Below are 18,164 nucleotides of genomic sequence, written 5' to 3' on the forward strand. Positions count from 1 at the left end.
AGTCAGACAAAGATTAATTTTCAACATGGAATGTATTGAACAAGAGTTACCTTGCAAGTCCCTCCATGCTGGCACTGTCCATGACAGTCATTTATATCTATGGATAAAATATGCAAAGCATTAGAATTTAGACTGCAAGACTAAGCTGTAAAGTATAGGTTTAGCATAAAAATGGAGAACAAGTGATTTTCAAAAAGGCTTCTTTTCTACATGTTCCAATGGAAAGGAAAGATTCTCGATGTCTTAAAAAGATCCTTATTTTTTGAGAATTACCAATAGAAAATGACATTCTATACTTCTACTACATGAGATATCAATATAATTTAATATCAAACATTTCAGCCTTAAAGTATTTTAAATGGAATCAGTATATATTATTCAGAAACATGTAAGAGTCAAAAGTGTATCTCTAAGATCACTTTAATACTAATTACCTTTCAAAATACATTTTCAAACACTATTTTCAATTTACATTGCTATAAGTTAGAAAAATCCTGACAACAGGTATTTTTTCTTGTTAAAGTACGTAAACTATCACTTATAATATTTTTTTCTGAAGAACAAAGCATCCTACTGTCAACATATATACTAAAGAAATACTAACTGATATGACAATTTACTCCTGTCCATCCTGGAATGCAGTCACAGTAATATCCACCAATGAGATTTTTGCAAGAGTAAGCATTAACACAGGGTTTCCCCTCACACTCATTAGCATCTGTGAAAGAAGAGAAAATAAAGAATAGAATAAAGAACAAACCCAGAAACAGATTACCACAGCACCAAGCAAAGTGTCCATGCAATCCCAGCATCAGAAGCTCACATTAAACATTGGTAGGGCACTAAAACCATTTACATACCACAGGATTTTAATGCACACTTGCCCATAGTAGCACATGCATGTTATCTTACTCTTCCCTTGGCCAAAACTCAAAAAGGCAATTTGTTAGTCAGGGAAAATCCCTCTCTGGCCTCCACAAGCTTAGTCACTGTTCTGCCACCATGGAAAAGCAGTTACCATCACCAGTGCTGCATTTTGCAACAGAAAAGTTATGGTGCATTCTAAAAGACCTATTACAAGTAAACTTAAATTGGGGCTTAAATATTTACAGATCCACTTGAAACTTCCAGCTTTGAGATCTGCTAAAGAGGAGCTAAGATACCAATAACAACACACATATTCTACATTTTCTTCAACAAAAACCATGCCAGAAACACACAGAGTTATTCATTGTTTAGGAATAATCTCCAGTGGTCTCCAAAGCTGTAGAATTACTTACCAAGCTGGCAAGTTGCTCCAATCCACTGCTGTGGACAGATGCACTCGAAGGCATTGACACCATCAATGCAGGTCCCTCCCTGAGCACAGGGGTTCGAGGCACACTCATCAATATCTGCAAAGGCAAAGGGGGACTCCATCACTCAGCCTAAAGCTTGGCTTCACAGGCTCTGCTTCAAAGTTAGCTTGAGATGAAGGGGGAGAATGTGCAAAGAAGCCTAGGCACAGATTAACACAGCTAACCCAATTTTTTAGTTAGGATTTCTCACATTTTTGTGACAGAGAAGATGAGCAAACATCTTCAAACAAGAATCAGATAACCTAATAACCTACCTATGATTTGCATGATCATTGAAAGTCATGTCTTTAGATTGTGACACATATTTAGCCAGTTTTGGTTCGGTGGTTGGTAATTTTCAGGGTTTTGGTTTGGTTTTTGGGGTTTTTTTTTTGAGGACAGTTGCTGTTTGAAAAAAGGTAAGCCACCTGTGTTCAAATTACAGGCAACATGCAAACCTAATGCAGCCCCACAATACATTTCAACCACTTCTCTGTCCTCTGAACCAGACACTTAAGCATTTAAGTGTGCAAATCTACTTTTCTGTGATTAACGAAGGGAGAACCTTTGACCTTCACATTTATATTTCTCAAAATGAAACTATTCTGTATTTTGCTTCAGACTGGCTAAGTCAGGAATTGACAAACAAGCTTTGGCAAAAGGCATTTCTTTGGATAGAGTCCAGCTATTCTTCCGATAACTTTTTGGTAACAGATCTCAACTGCACTGAGTCAATACTGTGGGCTGCACAGAACCCAACCTCTTTTCACTCTGCCAATGCTCAGCTGTTAAAAGACAGGGAAAGTGAAAGACTACCACCAAATTCCACACCCACAGAGCATGTTATCACCAAGCATCAACCCTTCCAACCCAACAGGTCAGTCACCAGCAAACCCATACCCACCAATAGCACATGTTGGTCCACTCCACCCCGATGGGCAGTGACACTTGAAGCCTGACGAAATTTCGTGACAAATTCCACCATTAGCACAGGGATTAGATACACAAGCATGCTCAGCTGGGGAGAAAGGAGGAAAGAAATTCTTGCTAAATACTCTTCCAGTACCAATTAAGGAGAACTTGCAGTTAAAAGCTGCATTGGGTAAAAGTAATCTAGGTAAATAACAGTGGAGAGATACCAGTACAGAAGTTTGGAGCCTTCCTCTTCCACCTGCAGAGAGTTAAGATTCCCAGGATGAAAATGAAGCAGGATTTCACTGAAGATGTATCATCCTTCCCACCTAATGACTTGAAGGCCTAAGCACAGATAGCTCACTCTATTTCAATTCCAGCTAAGTTCCCCACTGACACTCTACTTCTAGCCATGCACTTCCACCTCCAGAGCACTCCAGCACTTCTTTTAAATTCAGTGAGAAATAACAGAGCTGTATGCTGAGGTCTGTTGCAGAGGTCTGAGCTGTAGTAGTTTAAGGTCTGTTTAGCTTCATTCTAGCACTGCTCTTGGAAACAGCAGGGAATAGAGGTGCTCACAGGCAGTGATGCTGCTTGTCACTCCATGTAGGGCTGTAACAGTACAGAGGCTGCACAAAACCATCAGGTTGAGGAGGGACAAGCTTTTTGTAACTTCTTTTTGGTAACTTCCCCTCTCAGAAGCCAAGGAAGTCTTTTTGTACCAGTACCTAAGGCAGCTCACACACCAACCTACTGTTAAAAATCACTGTAGATCTCAACAAGTATACGGCTCCCTTTTCACTGTCTCCTCACTAAAAAGACAAGTTACTCCCCCACAGCTTTCAGAACAAGCTATGGCAAGATTTCCTCCATTTTAGCCTAAACTTACATCATGTTCTACCAGCTAAAGCAAAATTTAAGTTTGGATGGTATCTTTAATACCACATAGAGCTTTAGGAAGTTCAAAGATTTGCATCCTGATTAACTCCAAAAACCTTCTGCTTATAATAGTTTAGTGAACTTAAGGCCAAGCAATGAAGTGGGAAAAAAAAGGTTCTTTCCACCTAAAATTTTAACTATCAAGAACAGCAAAATTCATATGAGAAGCTGTGAATATCACATTTCAAAAAAGGATTAAACAATGCATCATGACAAAGAAAAAGAGCACCCAACTAACCACTATATGAAGCAAAATATGAAAGAACTAGAAACTGCACGCTGTCCATTTATCTCCAAAGTGAGAATAACCAAGAAAAGTCTCCAGAGACCAAAACTGTCCCTAGAACATGAACATTTTTGTCTTTGTGTAACACAGTAACACATACACAGACAGAAAAAAGCAACATGCTATCTTTGTATGTGGTTGAGATAGGAAGCAGTTTTTCAAGACAGATCTGTTAAAGGCAAAGCCATACTTCCTCACAAATGTGGTCTAAATGCTCTCCTCCATTTTGCCAATAGGCACAAGGAAGACACTTTTTGTTCAGACTGCTCAAGGTGACTCTGTAAGAGAGTTTGAGCACATTTCCATAGGAGTTAACATTTCATTATTAATCTAAATATATTAGAAGTCCCACATTAAAAGATTAAGTTTCAGTTGATTAAAAAGCATAGTCAACACATTCAGCAAACTAAAAATGGGGCCAAAGAACCACATCAGAGTAGGAGCTGAGGTGTCCATCACCACCACCTTTCTTAGTCCCCAGCTTGGAAAAGATGCATGCCTGCCAGCAAGCCAGAAGACAAGAAAATGGGCAGCAGGGAGTAAGGCAACAGGTTAGACATATGGCTTTCCCTATTTCATGAGACTACAGCCCAACTGCAAATTTGGATTAAGGAAGAGAAGTCAAAGGGAAGAAATAGTCTCAGTCTTATCTAAAGGGAAACTGGTGCAGCATCTCTGTTGTGTTTGGTGATATTTTGAACAGCCATGCTCGGGCCCCAGAAAGGAGAGGCTGAGCACATCCCAGTGCAATGCAGCAGTGCTGGGGCAGCGCAGGTGTCCCACGTACCGATCTCGCAGTTCTTGCCCGAGTAGCCGTCGGGGCAGGCGCAGCGATACTCGTCCGGCTCCGTGTTCATGCAGGTGCCGCCGTTCAGGCACGGGTGGTGATTCCCACAGTAATTCAGATCTGCACAGAGAACAGGCTCAGTCAGCAGGGAACACACATCACACCATTCCAGACACACAGATGCCTTTCTGGCTCGAACATCCTTCACCCACATCATCCCCATATTCCAGTGGCTAGCCTGTGATCTGGTAACTATCCACAGAACAGGGAAGAATGAACAAGAGACAATTGCAGGAGTTAGAAGAGTCAGGACAATTCCAAGCCTTTTGTCTTGAACTTCCTATATTTCTGATGCCTAGGCACCATCTGCCACACAAGAATTAAGGCACAGAAACACTCGGGTAGTTGCACACTAGCAGAATAGAAAAGGGGTTAATGAGTTATCAGTTAATCATGCAATTTAACTTATTTTTCCTGTACATTAATGTTAAGTACCTTTGTTACAGAGCAGGCCACCCCAGTTGGTTTCACAATTACACTGCCATGGTTCATTACAGCTCCCATGAGCACAGCCTGGGTAGCGGACACACTCATCACAGAACTGTCCTTGCCAACCATAATGACACCTAAGATGTAAGTTCACATGTTAAAAGTTAGCAACATGATGCTTCATCATCAGCATTACATGTATTTACAACACTACACTTACCATTCTCAAGAACAAGGCCAACTGTTCAATGTGCAACAGATAACAACACTTTATCCTGTTTAGAAGGGACACAACTAGTCCTGTTGAACATCCTTTATGGGAACTCATCCTGCTCAGATGTGTTACACACAATGGCAACAAACACCACCAAGCACTACACGTTATGAGAACTGGACATGAATTAGTTGGTCTTTCACAAGAAGTCCCATCTTCACATAATCACCTCACACTAGGACAAAACTTGTGATTGATACAAGAAAGCTGAAATTGATTTTCAGGAGACTGCTGGCTTACTGCATTGAGCACCACAGTGTTTTTCTGTAAAGAGAGATTTCAAGATAATAGCCAATTTGCTATAGAGTGCTACAGCCTTAAAAGGCCAGGGCAGCCAGAAAGGCAGCAGTCTTGACAATTTTCTCAATGCCTGCTTTCTCAAGAAAACCTTTTTTCACAGATTTATTCCATTATATACTCAGTGTTCTCTACCGGCACTATGGAAAAAGTACTTTTTGGAGAAAGGAGGAGTGAGAACAGAAACAAAAGCCATTAATAATTCATTTGGTTTAGAGTTGAAATTTCCCCACAAAATTTCTTCTGAGACTGGTATCTTTATGTTAATCTGTATCAGAACTCCATTAAAAGAAGCAACTGTTTATGCTACAGGGGGGAAGGGCATAGGCTAATGATTTTAAAAAACATATTTATATTTCACATATATTTAAATTACCAAGAAATAGTAAGCTTGCTCTTTTGGGCCAACAAAAGAAATGCTCTGTCTGTTAAGAGTGTATTTCTTACACAGAATTCAAAACACATACTAGCAATAAAGAGATCACATTGAATGAGAGTTGAGCACATGCACAAAAGTGCAGCCCAATTGCCTAGAGGAAAAAAAACCATTAGAAATGAAACTACATTTTTTAGATTTGACATGACCATTTTATTTTCCACATAATTTATTTTATGCTCTTTTATACTATTTAAATCAAGTCTTTGGGGGGGGGGGGGGGGCAGTGAGAGAAGACAAGGAAGAGAAGTATAAATGAGGAGTCTTGGTTCCTTGTGAATCAATCCCCTTCCGCTGTTTCAGTATTCTGGATCAATCCCCAGAGGAGCAGAACAAGCTGTGATGGAAGTACAGTATTTAAACCCTTACTGCTTACATTGGAAGTAAGGACTCTAGATGCAGCATCTCTGCAAGACCATTCTTTTCATACAAGTTCTAGAGCTACTTTGAGCTCCTGTCCCAGTACCAGCTCCTGCCCTGAAAAGCTCCAAATCTCCAAGGAGGGCCTCAGCTGAGAACCCAGCCCAGAGGCCTTGATGCTCCTCTGAGCAGGGCTGGCAGAAGCCTGGAGAGCACTCACATTTTAGAAGCCTCTTTCTTTGGCTGCAGCAGCAGCAAGAGGAAACAAATACTGCTCTTGCTAAATTTGATCTCTTCCTTCCTCCTCAAGGACAGAAAAATCTTTTCAGAGGATGGTAATAATAAAAAAAGCACTGCAACTTACTTTACTGGCCCCGACCCAAATCTTCATCCATGCCAAACCTGGCACTACTGCCAGTGATTCACCATGACTATCCCAGCCAGAGCCAACTCCCCACCCACATACAACAAGCATTTTCAGGAGCTGAAAGTCTGCATCACAAAGCAAATAATCACAGTAACTCAATTTATTCTCCATAGCCCATGGATAACAAGTTTCTTTGTTTGACAGTGCAGCAGTGCTTAAGAATGCAAAGAAAAATACAGCCACCTTCTAGAACTTGAAGGCATCTTAAGCACCTACTTGAGTTTCTAGCTATGCTTGGTGACATTAAAGTTACTTCAGCAGAAAAAAAGTTGCTGCTTTTTCATGATATTCAACACAGTCAAAGTTTACTGTTAGAGTTACCACCATGCCTGAGGGAAATGATTTCTAGAGGCTAAAGCAGTCCAAAAGAACATAATGTTTACAAGTCAAAAGGTTACTATGTGGTAAGCTGATCAGCCTTCAGTATACAAGGAAGAGTAAATTAGGATTTCCTCTTGAACAGGAAGTCTGGTCGCATCCTACATTAACAGGTGCTAGAGCAGCGTTAATTCCACTTCCTTCTGAAAAGATAGAGCTGATATGGATCTCAGCCCACCCCAAGAGCAAGATAGGATCAATAAAGGTAAACCTACCCAGAAATTGGTATGTTCTATGTCATTTATGGGTATGAATGTGTCATTTATGACAAAAATATCAAGAAAAAAAAACAAAGATGAAAATTATTAATGATTTACTATGAGAAGTCCAAATGGTACAAACACAAATTCAACATCATTTAGGAAAAAAAAAAAAAAAACAAAAAAATTCAAACCAGAATTCCTTTTCAAGTACCAACTACTTGTGCAAAAGCCAAAAGGAAACAGTCAGCGCAGCTAATAGTGGGCTAAAGTTATTTCTTCCCTGCCCTCCCATCCCAGTCAAGAATCAACTAAAAAGCAATTCTAAATTCTTCACATCTGACAAAATAAGAAAGCCAAATATAGAGAATCTATAAGGATTCTCATTGTTCAACAGACAAAGAAAATTCTTATTGGAATCAAGATTCTACTTCCTTTGTCCTTCCCCTCTGCTGACTTCATCAGCTCAAAGTTGTCTTCGCAGTCCAGCACACGCAAAACAAAAATCAGACCTGGCTTAATCTTAGCCCTTGCTGGGTTATTAGCAGTACAAAGAAGCTACCATAAATAGATTGTTACAGTTTAGTAACTTCCTGATGGAAGGCTGAAGCACAGGCATCTGCTCCCAGACTAAAGCATCCCCTTGGGTCACAACTAACACAGAGTGTAATTGGGAGAGAAGAACAATTGTTGGTTATCTCAAAACCAACAACTTGGAGAAGAGATCTGGTAATTCTACAGGAACACTTCACAGCATCCATTTTCCTTAGATGAGAGTCTGCGGGCTAAAGAAAAATGAGAATTCAAACAAAAGGCTGGAGGTGGGGGTGGGCAGGAGTTAACATGAGCAAAAATTCTAGACAACCCTTCAATAGGCAGATCAGAAAAACTGCAACTGTGCAGAAAAAATACTACTGTCATTGTCAAGCAGAAAAAGCCACAATAATTCAGCTCAGTGGGGCTTCAAACAGCTAAATTTCAGGATAAAGGACTTTCTACAGTAAATTTCAGTGCATTTCAAGAGGTAAATTTGACATCAGGGAATCCCACAAAAGCACTCATCACTACACACAGTTCAAAGTCAGAACTTTGAACACACAGTTCACAGTCACATCTGTACTCAGAGGTGGGGAAAGTGGGGAAAAAAAGCATGAAACAGAACATTTGGTGTTTTTATTTTTCCTGGGGTCATTCAAAACTAAAACTTATCAAGTCTAATAAAGAATTTTTCTATAGAAATATGCTTTCCTTATGTTCTTCTCAAAGAGATCTAATTAAGGAAAAAGCTGACAGTGGCCTTTGCTTTCCTTTGAGGAAGTTTGTTTTAACAACAACTCTTATTTAGTAAGAGCTAAGTTGAAACTGAACGTTTCCAAATCAGATGGAACTAACTAGATAGGAATAACTAGACCTCCTTGGGAAAAGAGGGGACTACATGACCCTGGAGATGTTGTCCAGACTCCATAAATTTATGTCAAATCCTACAGTGGCAATTATAGAAGTGATATGGAAAGGTGAAGAGATGTACTCAGATCCTGAAGGTCTGTGAACCATGGCTCCTCAGCACCTTGAATGATTAACTCCTCCTCATCCAAGAGGAGGATGCTTCTGCCACCACAGCAGAAAATCAGGGTGCCCTCAGTGGTCAGCTTAAACTCAGCTCTTCTGTACTATCTTCATATGTGGTTTATTCTCCTGGTTATTTGAGAGTCCTGATCCTTCTGTGCAGAAAGTTCAACTGAGAAACTTTGTATTGCACACCTCATCCAATGACTAATCTATGCTTGTTAACCTTAAAAAAAAGCTCTGTAAATTCTGTTCTACACCTACTTACAGAGCTTTGTCAGCACTTCATGCAGAAATACACCTGAACCACCAAACTGAAGTCTATTCCTGAAGTCATTGCAAGAATATGGGGCCTAAAAATAAATTTTAAAAAATCTTAGGGAGGATGCAGGCAATGTGGTTCAAACCATTAAATATCACAGGTTACACCTCACTGATATATTGCTCATCATACAAAGAGTGAAGACAACATCATTGTGAGGTATTCTTACACCTTTTGATAAGCAGACTTTTTGGAAGGAGCCTCTTCCCAATCATGTTTCAAGTGGAAGCTGGGGCCAAAAAACTCAATACAGGAAAACAAAGCAAAAACAGTGACATTAAGAGCAGAAGCAAAATGCATCATTCAGGGGTGGGGGAGAAATAGCCCTCTTAAATAGAAAACCACTAAATTTTCTAGTGACGTGAACAGGATGGTGTTGCATAGGCCAGAACAATAGCTTTATATTAGTTATTTACTTAAAATAACCATAAGAAAGTCTGTTTAAACTTTTAGGAGATTACTTGTTGCACAGCAGGCAGCAATATTGCCCAGCTGTTAGATCCTACAACTCTGAGCATCTGGATTCAATGTTAATAAGCAGTACAGTAGTCATTCACTAAAACTTGTCACAGAAACACTTTGCCCACTTTCCTACCTTCAAAATAGGCAAGATAATTTTGTGAATAGCAAAGGAAAACATACTCATTAATGAGCTCAAATAATTTAATTACCTGAAAGCTTGTTATCTTTTCCTTTCACCCCCAGCCTTATCACACCAAAAGATACAAACCTTTCCCTACAAACATTTTTCTCCTCTAATAAAGGAAGTTATTGAAAGCTAACAGTCTCACTCCAGTACTTTGTAGAGTTTTGAGAACAAGTTAAAAGAGGGGATGGTTCAAAAGTTTTTAGCCAAAACATCGCTCAGTTAAGTTACATAAGTGGCTCTAAGGGTGTGCCTGTATTTGCATTGGTTCACACCAGAACATGCTTTTTACGTGAACTGCCTGATCATTCCTGTTGCTGGTGTGTTAGTTCACATTACAGAGCTGTTCTGGAACAAAGGAATTGGATTCCTCTTAGGTTAAACTAAGGTAACATCAGACAATGTATGCCAGGAGCACACCCAATGTGTTCCAGCTGCAAACAGGCATTCAGGCCACAAGAACAGACTAGAGAGTCTAAAATTAAAAGTCCTGAAGTGTTTGGAGTGTGATATTGAGTTCTCTGCACTGCTTTGATCTACTGTTCTAGTTCAGCTGCTCTCCTCCACACTGCTGTGCTGCAGACACAAGTTCAAGCACTACATGTTTTCCTTCCTGCACACCCACTCACCTCTCCTGGATGCAGATCCACCTTTAGGATATGTTCTATACCCTCCAACCCACCCATGCAGAGCATGCCTCAGTTCCTTGACCAACAAAGAAGCAAAACATGAGATTCTTTATGTAACTTAAGGTGTCTACTTGTGAAAGGCTTGCCAACATTCCCTAAGGGCTCACCATTAGGACATAAAAGAAAAAAAGCACACTAGTTGTAACAGCAGAACTCAACATGAGCAAAGACACAGCAATGGTAAGACTTTTACAAAATCTTGGAGACCTGAAGTTGTGATAGGATATCTTACACCAAAAAGGAGACAGGAGATGTCCCAGTCATGGTACCAAGTGCATTCCTGCAGGGCCAAACAGCAGCCTCACACTTTTTAGGGATCATGGGCAGTGCAGCATTGCTGGAATTGAGCTGGTCAGATGCCAAAGCAGCTAAGCACACTGCTCCAACCAAGTTTTTTTCTAGTTTACTGCTCAGAGCAGCCTATGAGATTTCTAATAATTCCATTCAGGAACACCTGTGGAAGATCCCCATCTCTTACCTTCTCCCAATTGTTAGAAGCTGGAATTTTATTTCCTTTTTCTTTCAGCTCTATAGGACCTTCTGCTAGTCCTCTACAGTCTTTCAATAACAACCTGTTTTGAAAAGCCTCATCAGATCACTTTATACCCAAGAAGGAATTTACAAGAATCCAGATGTTGGGGTTTTTTAAAATAAAAAGTTTAGACATAGTTCCCCAGCATTGATGTTAAACATGTTATCCACCCAACTATCACAAACCACAAGTGAGACATCAGTGATATTGGATAGCCTCTGAGAAGTCTAAGATTTAACAAAGACTCACTAGAACACTTTTTACACCACCGATACTCCAGGTAGTTGTAGCTCATTTTGCAGCTCCAGCTTTTCTGCATCTCTAAAGAAAGTACTGGATAACAGCTGAGCAGGGTGTGTAAAGTGACAGATGAAGGGAGCAAAATCACTTGGGAGATGGCCACAGCCTTTGCAGGCACTGCAGGACTGCTGAAGGGGAACACAAGGACTACAAAAGGCATGGCACTGGGCAGAAAGCTTGAGAAAACTTTTTCCATGGGGCAAAGATAAGGTACATGTTTAAACAAAACCAAACAAACATAAAATCACCAAAACTCTAAAACTAAAACTGTCACAGATAGTTCTAGAACAAGTCAGTTCAAACCACACAAACCTTAATTTATATTAAAAGTTCTTTTAAAAATAGTACCCTTGCTTGGTCCACCTTGCACAGAATTCACATTAGAGTACTATTAATGACCCCATTTCTAATTCATTTCAGTTAGTCTGCACACTCTAAAGAAGTTTTCATATCAGTTGTGGAAAGTAAGACTGGCATTTCCCAGGACAAAACCAGGCTCTTACCATGGCTGCAGAACACAAGCTGAGCAGTGTTAGGGATTCAACTTCTCTTGTTTTGTTTTCAGATGAGAAACAAACATTCAAAGGCAATAAGAAAAGTAGAAAGACTTCTGAAAATACCACATCCTGGCAGGGCTATGACAATGTAAGCCAGATATGAGGCCTATCTGGACGTCAACCAGAGCCATAGCACTCTGGATAACAAGGAAGTGAAAGATTGAGCTGTTAAGCCTAGTGACAGCTTATGAGTGGTACCAAACATACCCAGGTCAGCAGTTTTAATCAAGGAAAGAGACTGTCACTGGTGGTTTCTTTACATTCAACTCTGCTAATTTCATGAGGTCATTGAACCCAAGCCAGATATGAGCCATTAGATCAAACTTCATTCTCCTCTAGACAGCTTAATGGGATTTAACAAAGTACTTTAAATGATGCAAAAACATACAAGGCTCTGCAATGTTGCGTCTTTGATAATCCCTCCTATTTCTTTGGCCTGGTGAAGCCAATAAAAAAGAAAGACCATTTATCCTGCCACTACAGACCAAAGTTTATTGTCTTTCTTTATGCACTGTGGTAAAGACTGGTTTGTTTTCTCTTTAGGATGGTGGCATTCTTCCATCCTTGCAACATCAGCTAAGTTACTTTTGATTTCCTCAAGGATGTATTTTTTCATCTTTATTCAGGAAACTTTTATTTTTGCTGAATTGCCTCTACAATGACAAAAATACAACACCTAGACCCAGCCACACCACAAAATCATTTCCTACATCAGGTCATTTTGAGATTTCTGGTCATCCCTAGTTATTTTCCATTTGATGGAAACAAAGAAGAAATGGAAAAACATTTCAACACTGTAACTTTGTCAAAGCATATGGGTACATGAACTTGACCAACAGATAATGCACACCCAGAACCAGTGACACAGGCTCTATTAACAGTCTCAGGTCATTCAGCTACTTCTGATTGTAGTGTAACTTTTAATCCAAGAATTACTCTAAATTACACTGGAACATAAAAGATGGAGGACACATCTTTTCTTGAGACCTTGGTTGGAGCCTTGGAACCTCTAAGTTAACTCCACATTTATGCAAGTTGAAGATGGAAGCCATTTTCCAGCTTTTCTATTTACTAACAGCACTGCAAGTTTTGGCAATGAAGTAGCTTTTGGCACCAGCTGGTTCCCAACTACCTCACACCCATATTTTTTCTCACATTTTCATTTTCTTTCTGAATTAAAAAAGGACATTGTTTTCACCTGTTAAATTACAGTGGCAGCTGTCCAGAAACCAGGATGAAGGAATCTAGATTAAAATTCAATAGCACCAAACATAGCAGTTTCTTTTAAATAACAGCTTCCTTTGTACAGCTGAAGATAAAGGTCATGTCTGTAAGCCTTGTTTATTTTTAGGCCAGCATAATTTTTCTACAGAAAATATTATCCATTTTGGTTAAAAGCAACATTTCCAATATAGTCTAATAACAATGACAGAGTACTATTTAAAAACACAATTTAAAGCCTGTGTGTGAACACACTCAAGCTACCAAACCACCATTAAAAATATAGCTAAGACCTTTCTGCAATATTACAAAGAGTAGCCACACAGAGAAAAGCCATTGTTTTCCTTCAGTTTGCTGATCACAGCTCTGACTTGAGCAGACAGGCATCAAGAAATGAGATAAACTGCACACAATAATCCACTATTCCTTCCCTCAGTGCTTTCTTCCAGGTGAGAGAATCACCCATCACAATAGCAAGATACCTGGACAGAGTTCTTCAGTAGATTCAGGGTTATTTTTGTGGGCTCAGTTTAACTGGGTGGATTGCAGGGGAACACCTGGATTTACAACCCCAAATGCTTCTTCCCATCAGCTCCAGGCTGCAAGGAAAGGCTTTGCCATGTGGGATCACCTGTTGACAGCCCCCTTGAAAAGGTAACAGCACTCAGGTTTTATATTCCCTTCTTGAAACCTCCCTCCTCCTCTCCAGCTTCTGCCTTCTCACATCCAGCTGGTATCACAGAGAAAAGGAAGTTAAAAAGGAAACTACACCAACCCCCATTAAAAAAAACAAAACCAAAAACAACCAAAAGTACTGCTTTGTATTTGTTTAAATCTGTTTCTTTTACATATTTAGTCAAAGACTTCTTGCATTCAAAAAGCAAATATTCACAGGCTCCTAGGATGCTACTTTGACACCTACAGGACACCAGAAACCCTTACATGAATCAAAATTCATTAAAATAGGCTCAAGGGGAACAAATGCATTCTTGGAAGGCTCAAGGGAAGGAGTGTTTCTTCTTCAGGCAGAAATGATACTGGTCCAGCTCTCAACAACAATCTCTACTTCTAACAAAAAATGCCCAACAGCAGTAGGAGCACCCAATACTTGAAATCACAAGGAAGATACTTAGTGATATGGAAAAATGACAAATAACTTTATATATAAACATTCTTACACAAAAGGGAACCCATCATTTAAACATCTTCCTTGAAAAAAAAATTTAAGCCATTTTTATAGCTTGAGAAGTGAAACCACACACAAACTGAAGCCCTGCACTTGAAATTTACACTTCTCAGTCCGACCAGAGGGCTACAACACAACAAACCTTCCAAGAAGTCAGCAGCATCTGATGCAAGTTTCAGGGCAGTAAGAAACCACTCTGTGCTGCAAGGATTTAAGGTTTGCTTTGTTATCTGCCATCCCCCAGTGTTAAAAACATGAGGTTCTGCAGCAGGATGAGACTTGTCTGCGTGTCACCTACCACAGTTCATGAACTGGCAGCTCAAGCCCAGCTAAGCTGGACTATCTGCATCCCATTCCTGCCACTTCTGTGGAGGCTGCAGTAGTCAGAGGGATGAAGCCAAATTGCCTTAAATTGTCACAGCTTGTCACAAAGTGGTATTTGTCAGCTCTCAGGGGTTCTGGCAGCCACAGCTCAGTTTCACATCGTTCCAATCAAGCAGGTTCAACACAGCTCAATCAGGAACCACCATGTGAATCCACCCTTACAATGGTGCATACCACTCTGACCACAAATAAACTCAACTTCACACAGGATCCCAAACTTGCAAGTGGACCTGTCCCATTTCTTCAACAGCCAGAGTAAAAATAACACCCACTTCCCCTTGACCTACTACATTGAATGCCTGAACCTTTACAGGAAAGCAATCAACTGCCCTTGCTATCACAGCCTGCTTCAGCTGCATCACAAAGTTAAGGGAACATTTCACTCTGTTCTCTCACATTTAGGGACCAAAAAAATTTACCTGGGGGAGAAAGTTTAGGCTGGGGTTGCTACTGTGTCTCTATTTTACCAAACCTCTTTTGTTCTTGAAACAGCAACATTTATATTTTGGCCATCAAAATGTAATTGAGTGCTCTAGGACTGTGAGCATTTGCTCCTCTAACAGTCCAAAGAGCAAGCTTTTCCTTTCCATTTGAGAGGAACAAATATATAGAGATTAAAAATCCTAAAGATTTTGAAAATAATAATAATATTGATTTTCTCATTCAATAAGTTTTGAACTACATGAAGCAAATCTGTTTAGTCCTATAGAGGCAAAAAATAGCATAGCATCACAAAACAGTTCAGAGTATATGCAGTTCTTAGACACAAGACCTCTACTTCAAATCCATTTCTATCCATGTTCTTGTACAGAATTTTTCCATTTTAAAGTAGACTTATTGAGAAGTAGCAATATACAATGAGGATACTTGAGAGATCAGTGCTTCCCCCCCCTCCCCCCAAAAAAAGATACTCAAGCATGCAGACTTACTTGCATTCCCCAGGTACACTGCAGCCCCCATGGAGCAAATTACATCCTTGTTTACACACAGCTGTAGACACAAAAAGATCTGGGCATCAGTCTGGGCAGCCAGGTATGCATTAGTGCAGCAGCAGTCTGGAGCTCCTCAGGCAGGGCTCCTGTCATTTAGCCTGTCTGTTATGTGTGCAAAGCAGATTGCCTTTGCCATGTTCCAATAGTTGTTCCTTCCAGACAGTTATTTCACAGAACACAGCAGCATTACAGCCAAAAAGCTTTGCAGCAGGAGTGTCAGCACTCAAACTTTTATGAAATGCAGCTGTTTTTAAAACCAGGTGTAAGACTGGTATTATGCTGGAAATCCCAAACTTTAAGTGATACATGTCCTTGAGTAAGCTGTAAAAACAGTCCTTCCCATCATTAACGAGCATTTTATTGAAAAGGAACAGAAAACAAAACCAAAAAGCCCTCAGCAGAAAGAAGACTATGTCAAATAATTTTAGCCCTAATTACTGAAGGTAAAATGCAGAGATATTTGATTGAGTGGTACATTAAAAGACAGAACTACACTTGAATTTCTGTTCCCATTAAGAGCTACCAAAAAGCTTTCAGCTTTGCACACTTTTCACTTAAAATTGTTTCATTTGCAGAAACAGTGTTATGGGTGCATTGTTACAGCATTGAAGTCTTACTGTGTAAGTGATGATATCACTTCAATAAAATCTTACATTAACAGATGTAATGCATCATTTTGCTTTGAAAGAACACCACCATTGAATAAAGTCAATTAGTAAATGGATGTTTCCCTGAATACTAGATTTGTTCAGGTATATTCACAGCATACATCAGAAGCACTGTATCCTGTGCTCCACTTTTCACTGAGAATGTTTAAATTAAAGATTTGTATTGATAGGACAAAGCCTGTAAGTGCTAAAATTAATATGCTACAGTACTGACACCACAGAAATACCTACTGCAGTTTACACCTATTCTACATACACCAGGGCTAATCCAAGACAAAACAAACATATTTACCTTGTTTGCATTCTTCTCCCATCCAACCTTCCATGCAGGCTTTGTTTCCATTTTGATCACAAGTGTAGTGACCAACAAAGTCATCTCGAGGGCCACAGAACTTGTTGCACAGAGCACTGTAGTAATTTTCATCACATTTCACCCTTATTTGCACTTCAAAGTGAGCAACAGGACCATTGATCTGCAGGGTCTTCCATCGATCTTCTGGGTTGATCATGCCAGCATGTGCCACTCGCTCTATCAACAAGTTTTCACCTTTTTGGAAAGAAAGGTAAATTCAACAGGGGGTTAAGTTTGGCAGCACACAAGGACATATGGAATCCAATCAGAAGTACTCAACTGGTTAAGGGAAAACCAAGCAAAGAAAATGTTAAGATGATAAAGATCTACTGTATAACTGAATTTTCCTTTGCCTTGCAAAGTTCATTACAGGAAGGCCAATTTAAAAAAGTGTCCCAAAGGAAATATTAAAAAACCCTGGAACATAATCCATAGGAAATAGCTTATTTTTCAAGGCAGCCAAACATACCACACCCACATGCTGACAACTAGCAGCTTTATCTTGATCTGAGGCTCTTCTTGCCTCCTTTTTGTTCTTATAAAATTGCAAGATCTGCATAATTTCATAGCTGAGATAAAGTTCTCTGCTGTGAGTTTAATTTAAAAAATAAAGCAAACCACAATCTATTAAATTTGCTGTAAGATTACTGAGCATTAGTGAATGCTCCTTCAGGCTTGCATTATATACATAAACTAGCTTGTTCCCATTTTATTATTCACTTTAAAATAAAGGCAAAACATCTTTAACAACCATGCCATAGAACACTAGACAGCTAGTGTTTGACATTTTGAGAAGAAATAAACAAGTGAACTCAGGATTGTCAAGGGCCATTCTCAGCTCTGCATCCTCCTTATCCTCAGCCCCAGGGGAACTCCTGATAACTGTGATCCCTGTTGCAGCACACTCTGTGAGCATCCTGCCTTGTCCCCGTGGAAAGCAGCAGCTCTGCTACTGCCAGGCTCCTCTCACTGAGGCCAAACCTGCACCAAGAATTACACATCCCAGGGGAAAAGAGGATTCTAGGCTGTAACACTACAGAAACTGCCAACACTAAGTATTGTCATTTACATAAATATCCATTTTGTATCTTTATCCATGTAATTCTTTGTATAGAAGCTTCAATACCAGGAGTTGAGACAATTATAGCCAGTACAATGAAATGACAAAATTGCTTCAGCAAATATTAAGAATAAGCAAAGATTGGGGATTGAGGTAAAGGCAGACAGTGAGCAACCCCAGTGGCAGGAGTTTTCTAATGGGTTCACCATTCAAATCTGGTACCACCCTGCTGTAGAGCTTTTCTGGGTGACTGCAAATTGCATCTGGAACTACAAATGCTATTCAAGGATGAGAAAAAGGTACACAAGCTTCACTTGAACATATTAATTTCATACACATTTATGAAATAGCTGTAATATTGCCAGCTTAGAGCTTCAGCACTCATTTTCTTTAAATAAAGACTCTGTAAAATACATGTTAAAAGAAATGAATAATCAAAAACTTGCACACAGCAAGAGGCTGAGATGATAGTGAGATAAAGCCTGAATTTCAAATTATTAACAATATAGAACAAGCCAAGCTGGTAGCAAACAATTCTAAGCTATTACCTTTAGCAAACTCATTTTA

The 18,164-nt window shown here is 39.6% G+C and overlaps 1 protein-coding gene across 2 annotated transcripts in view; it reads right to left on the minus strand.

The window, feature by feature from the left end:
• JAG2 (jagged canonical Notch ligand 2) overlaps positions 1-18,164 on the minus strand; it is a 68,452-nt gene that overhangs the window by 19,248 nt on the left and 31,040 nt on the right. Inside the window, exons 4-11 of one of the 2 annotated variants that reach the window (XM_059474551.1) lie at positions 16,478-16,732; positions 15,455-15,515; positions 4,757-4,887; positions 4,262-4,381; positions 2,242-2,355; positions 1,281-1,394; positions 605-718; positions 51-97 (exon numbers count right to left, since the gene is read on the minus strand). In XM_059474551.1, the coding sequence (XP_059330534.1) occupies positions 51-97; positions 605-718; positions 1,281-1,394; positions 2,242-2,355; positions 4,262-4,381; positions 4,757-4,887; positions 15,455-15,515; positions 16,478-16,732 (956 nt within the window). The remainder of the gene's footprint in view (positions 1-50; positions 98-604; positions 719-1,280; positions 1,395-2,241; positions 2,356-4,261; positions 4,382-4,756; positions 4,888-15,454; positions 15,516-16,477; positions 16,733-18,164) is intronic. The other variant, XM_059474553.1, reaches the window with a different exon arrangement.

Source organism: Ammospiza nelsoni, chromosome 6, assembly GCF_027579445.1.
Source record: "Ammospiza nelsoni isolate bAmmNel1 chromosome 6, bAmmNel1.pri, whole genome shotgun sequence".
Classification (NCBI taxonomy): Eukaryota; Metazoa; Chordata; class Aves; order Passeriformes; family Passerellidae; genus Ammospiza; species Ammospiza nelsoni.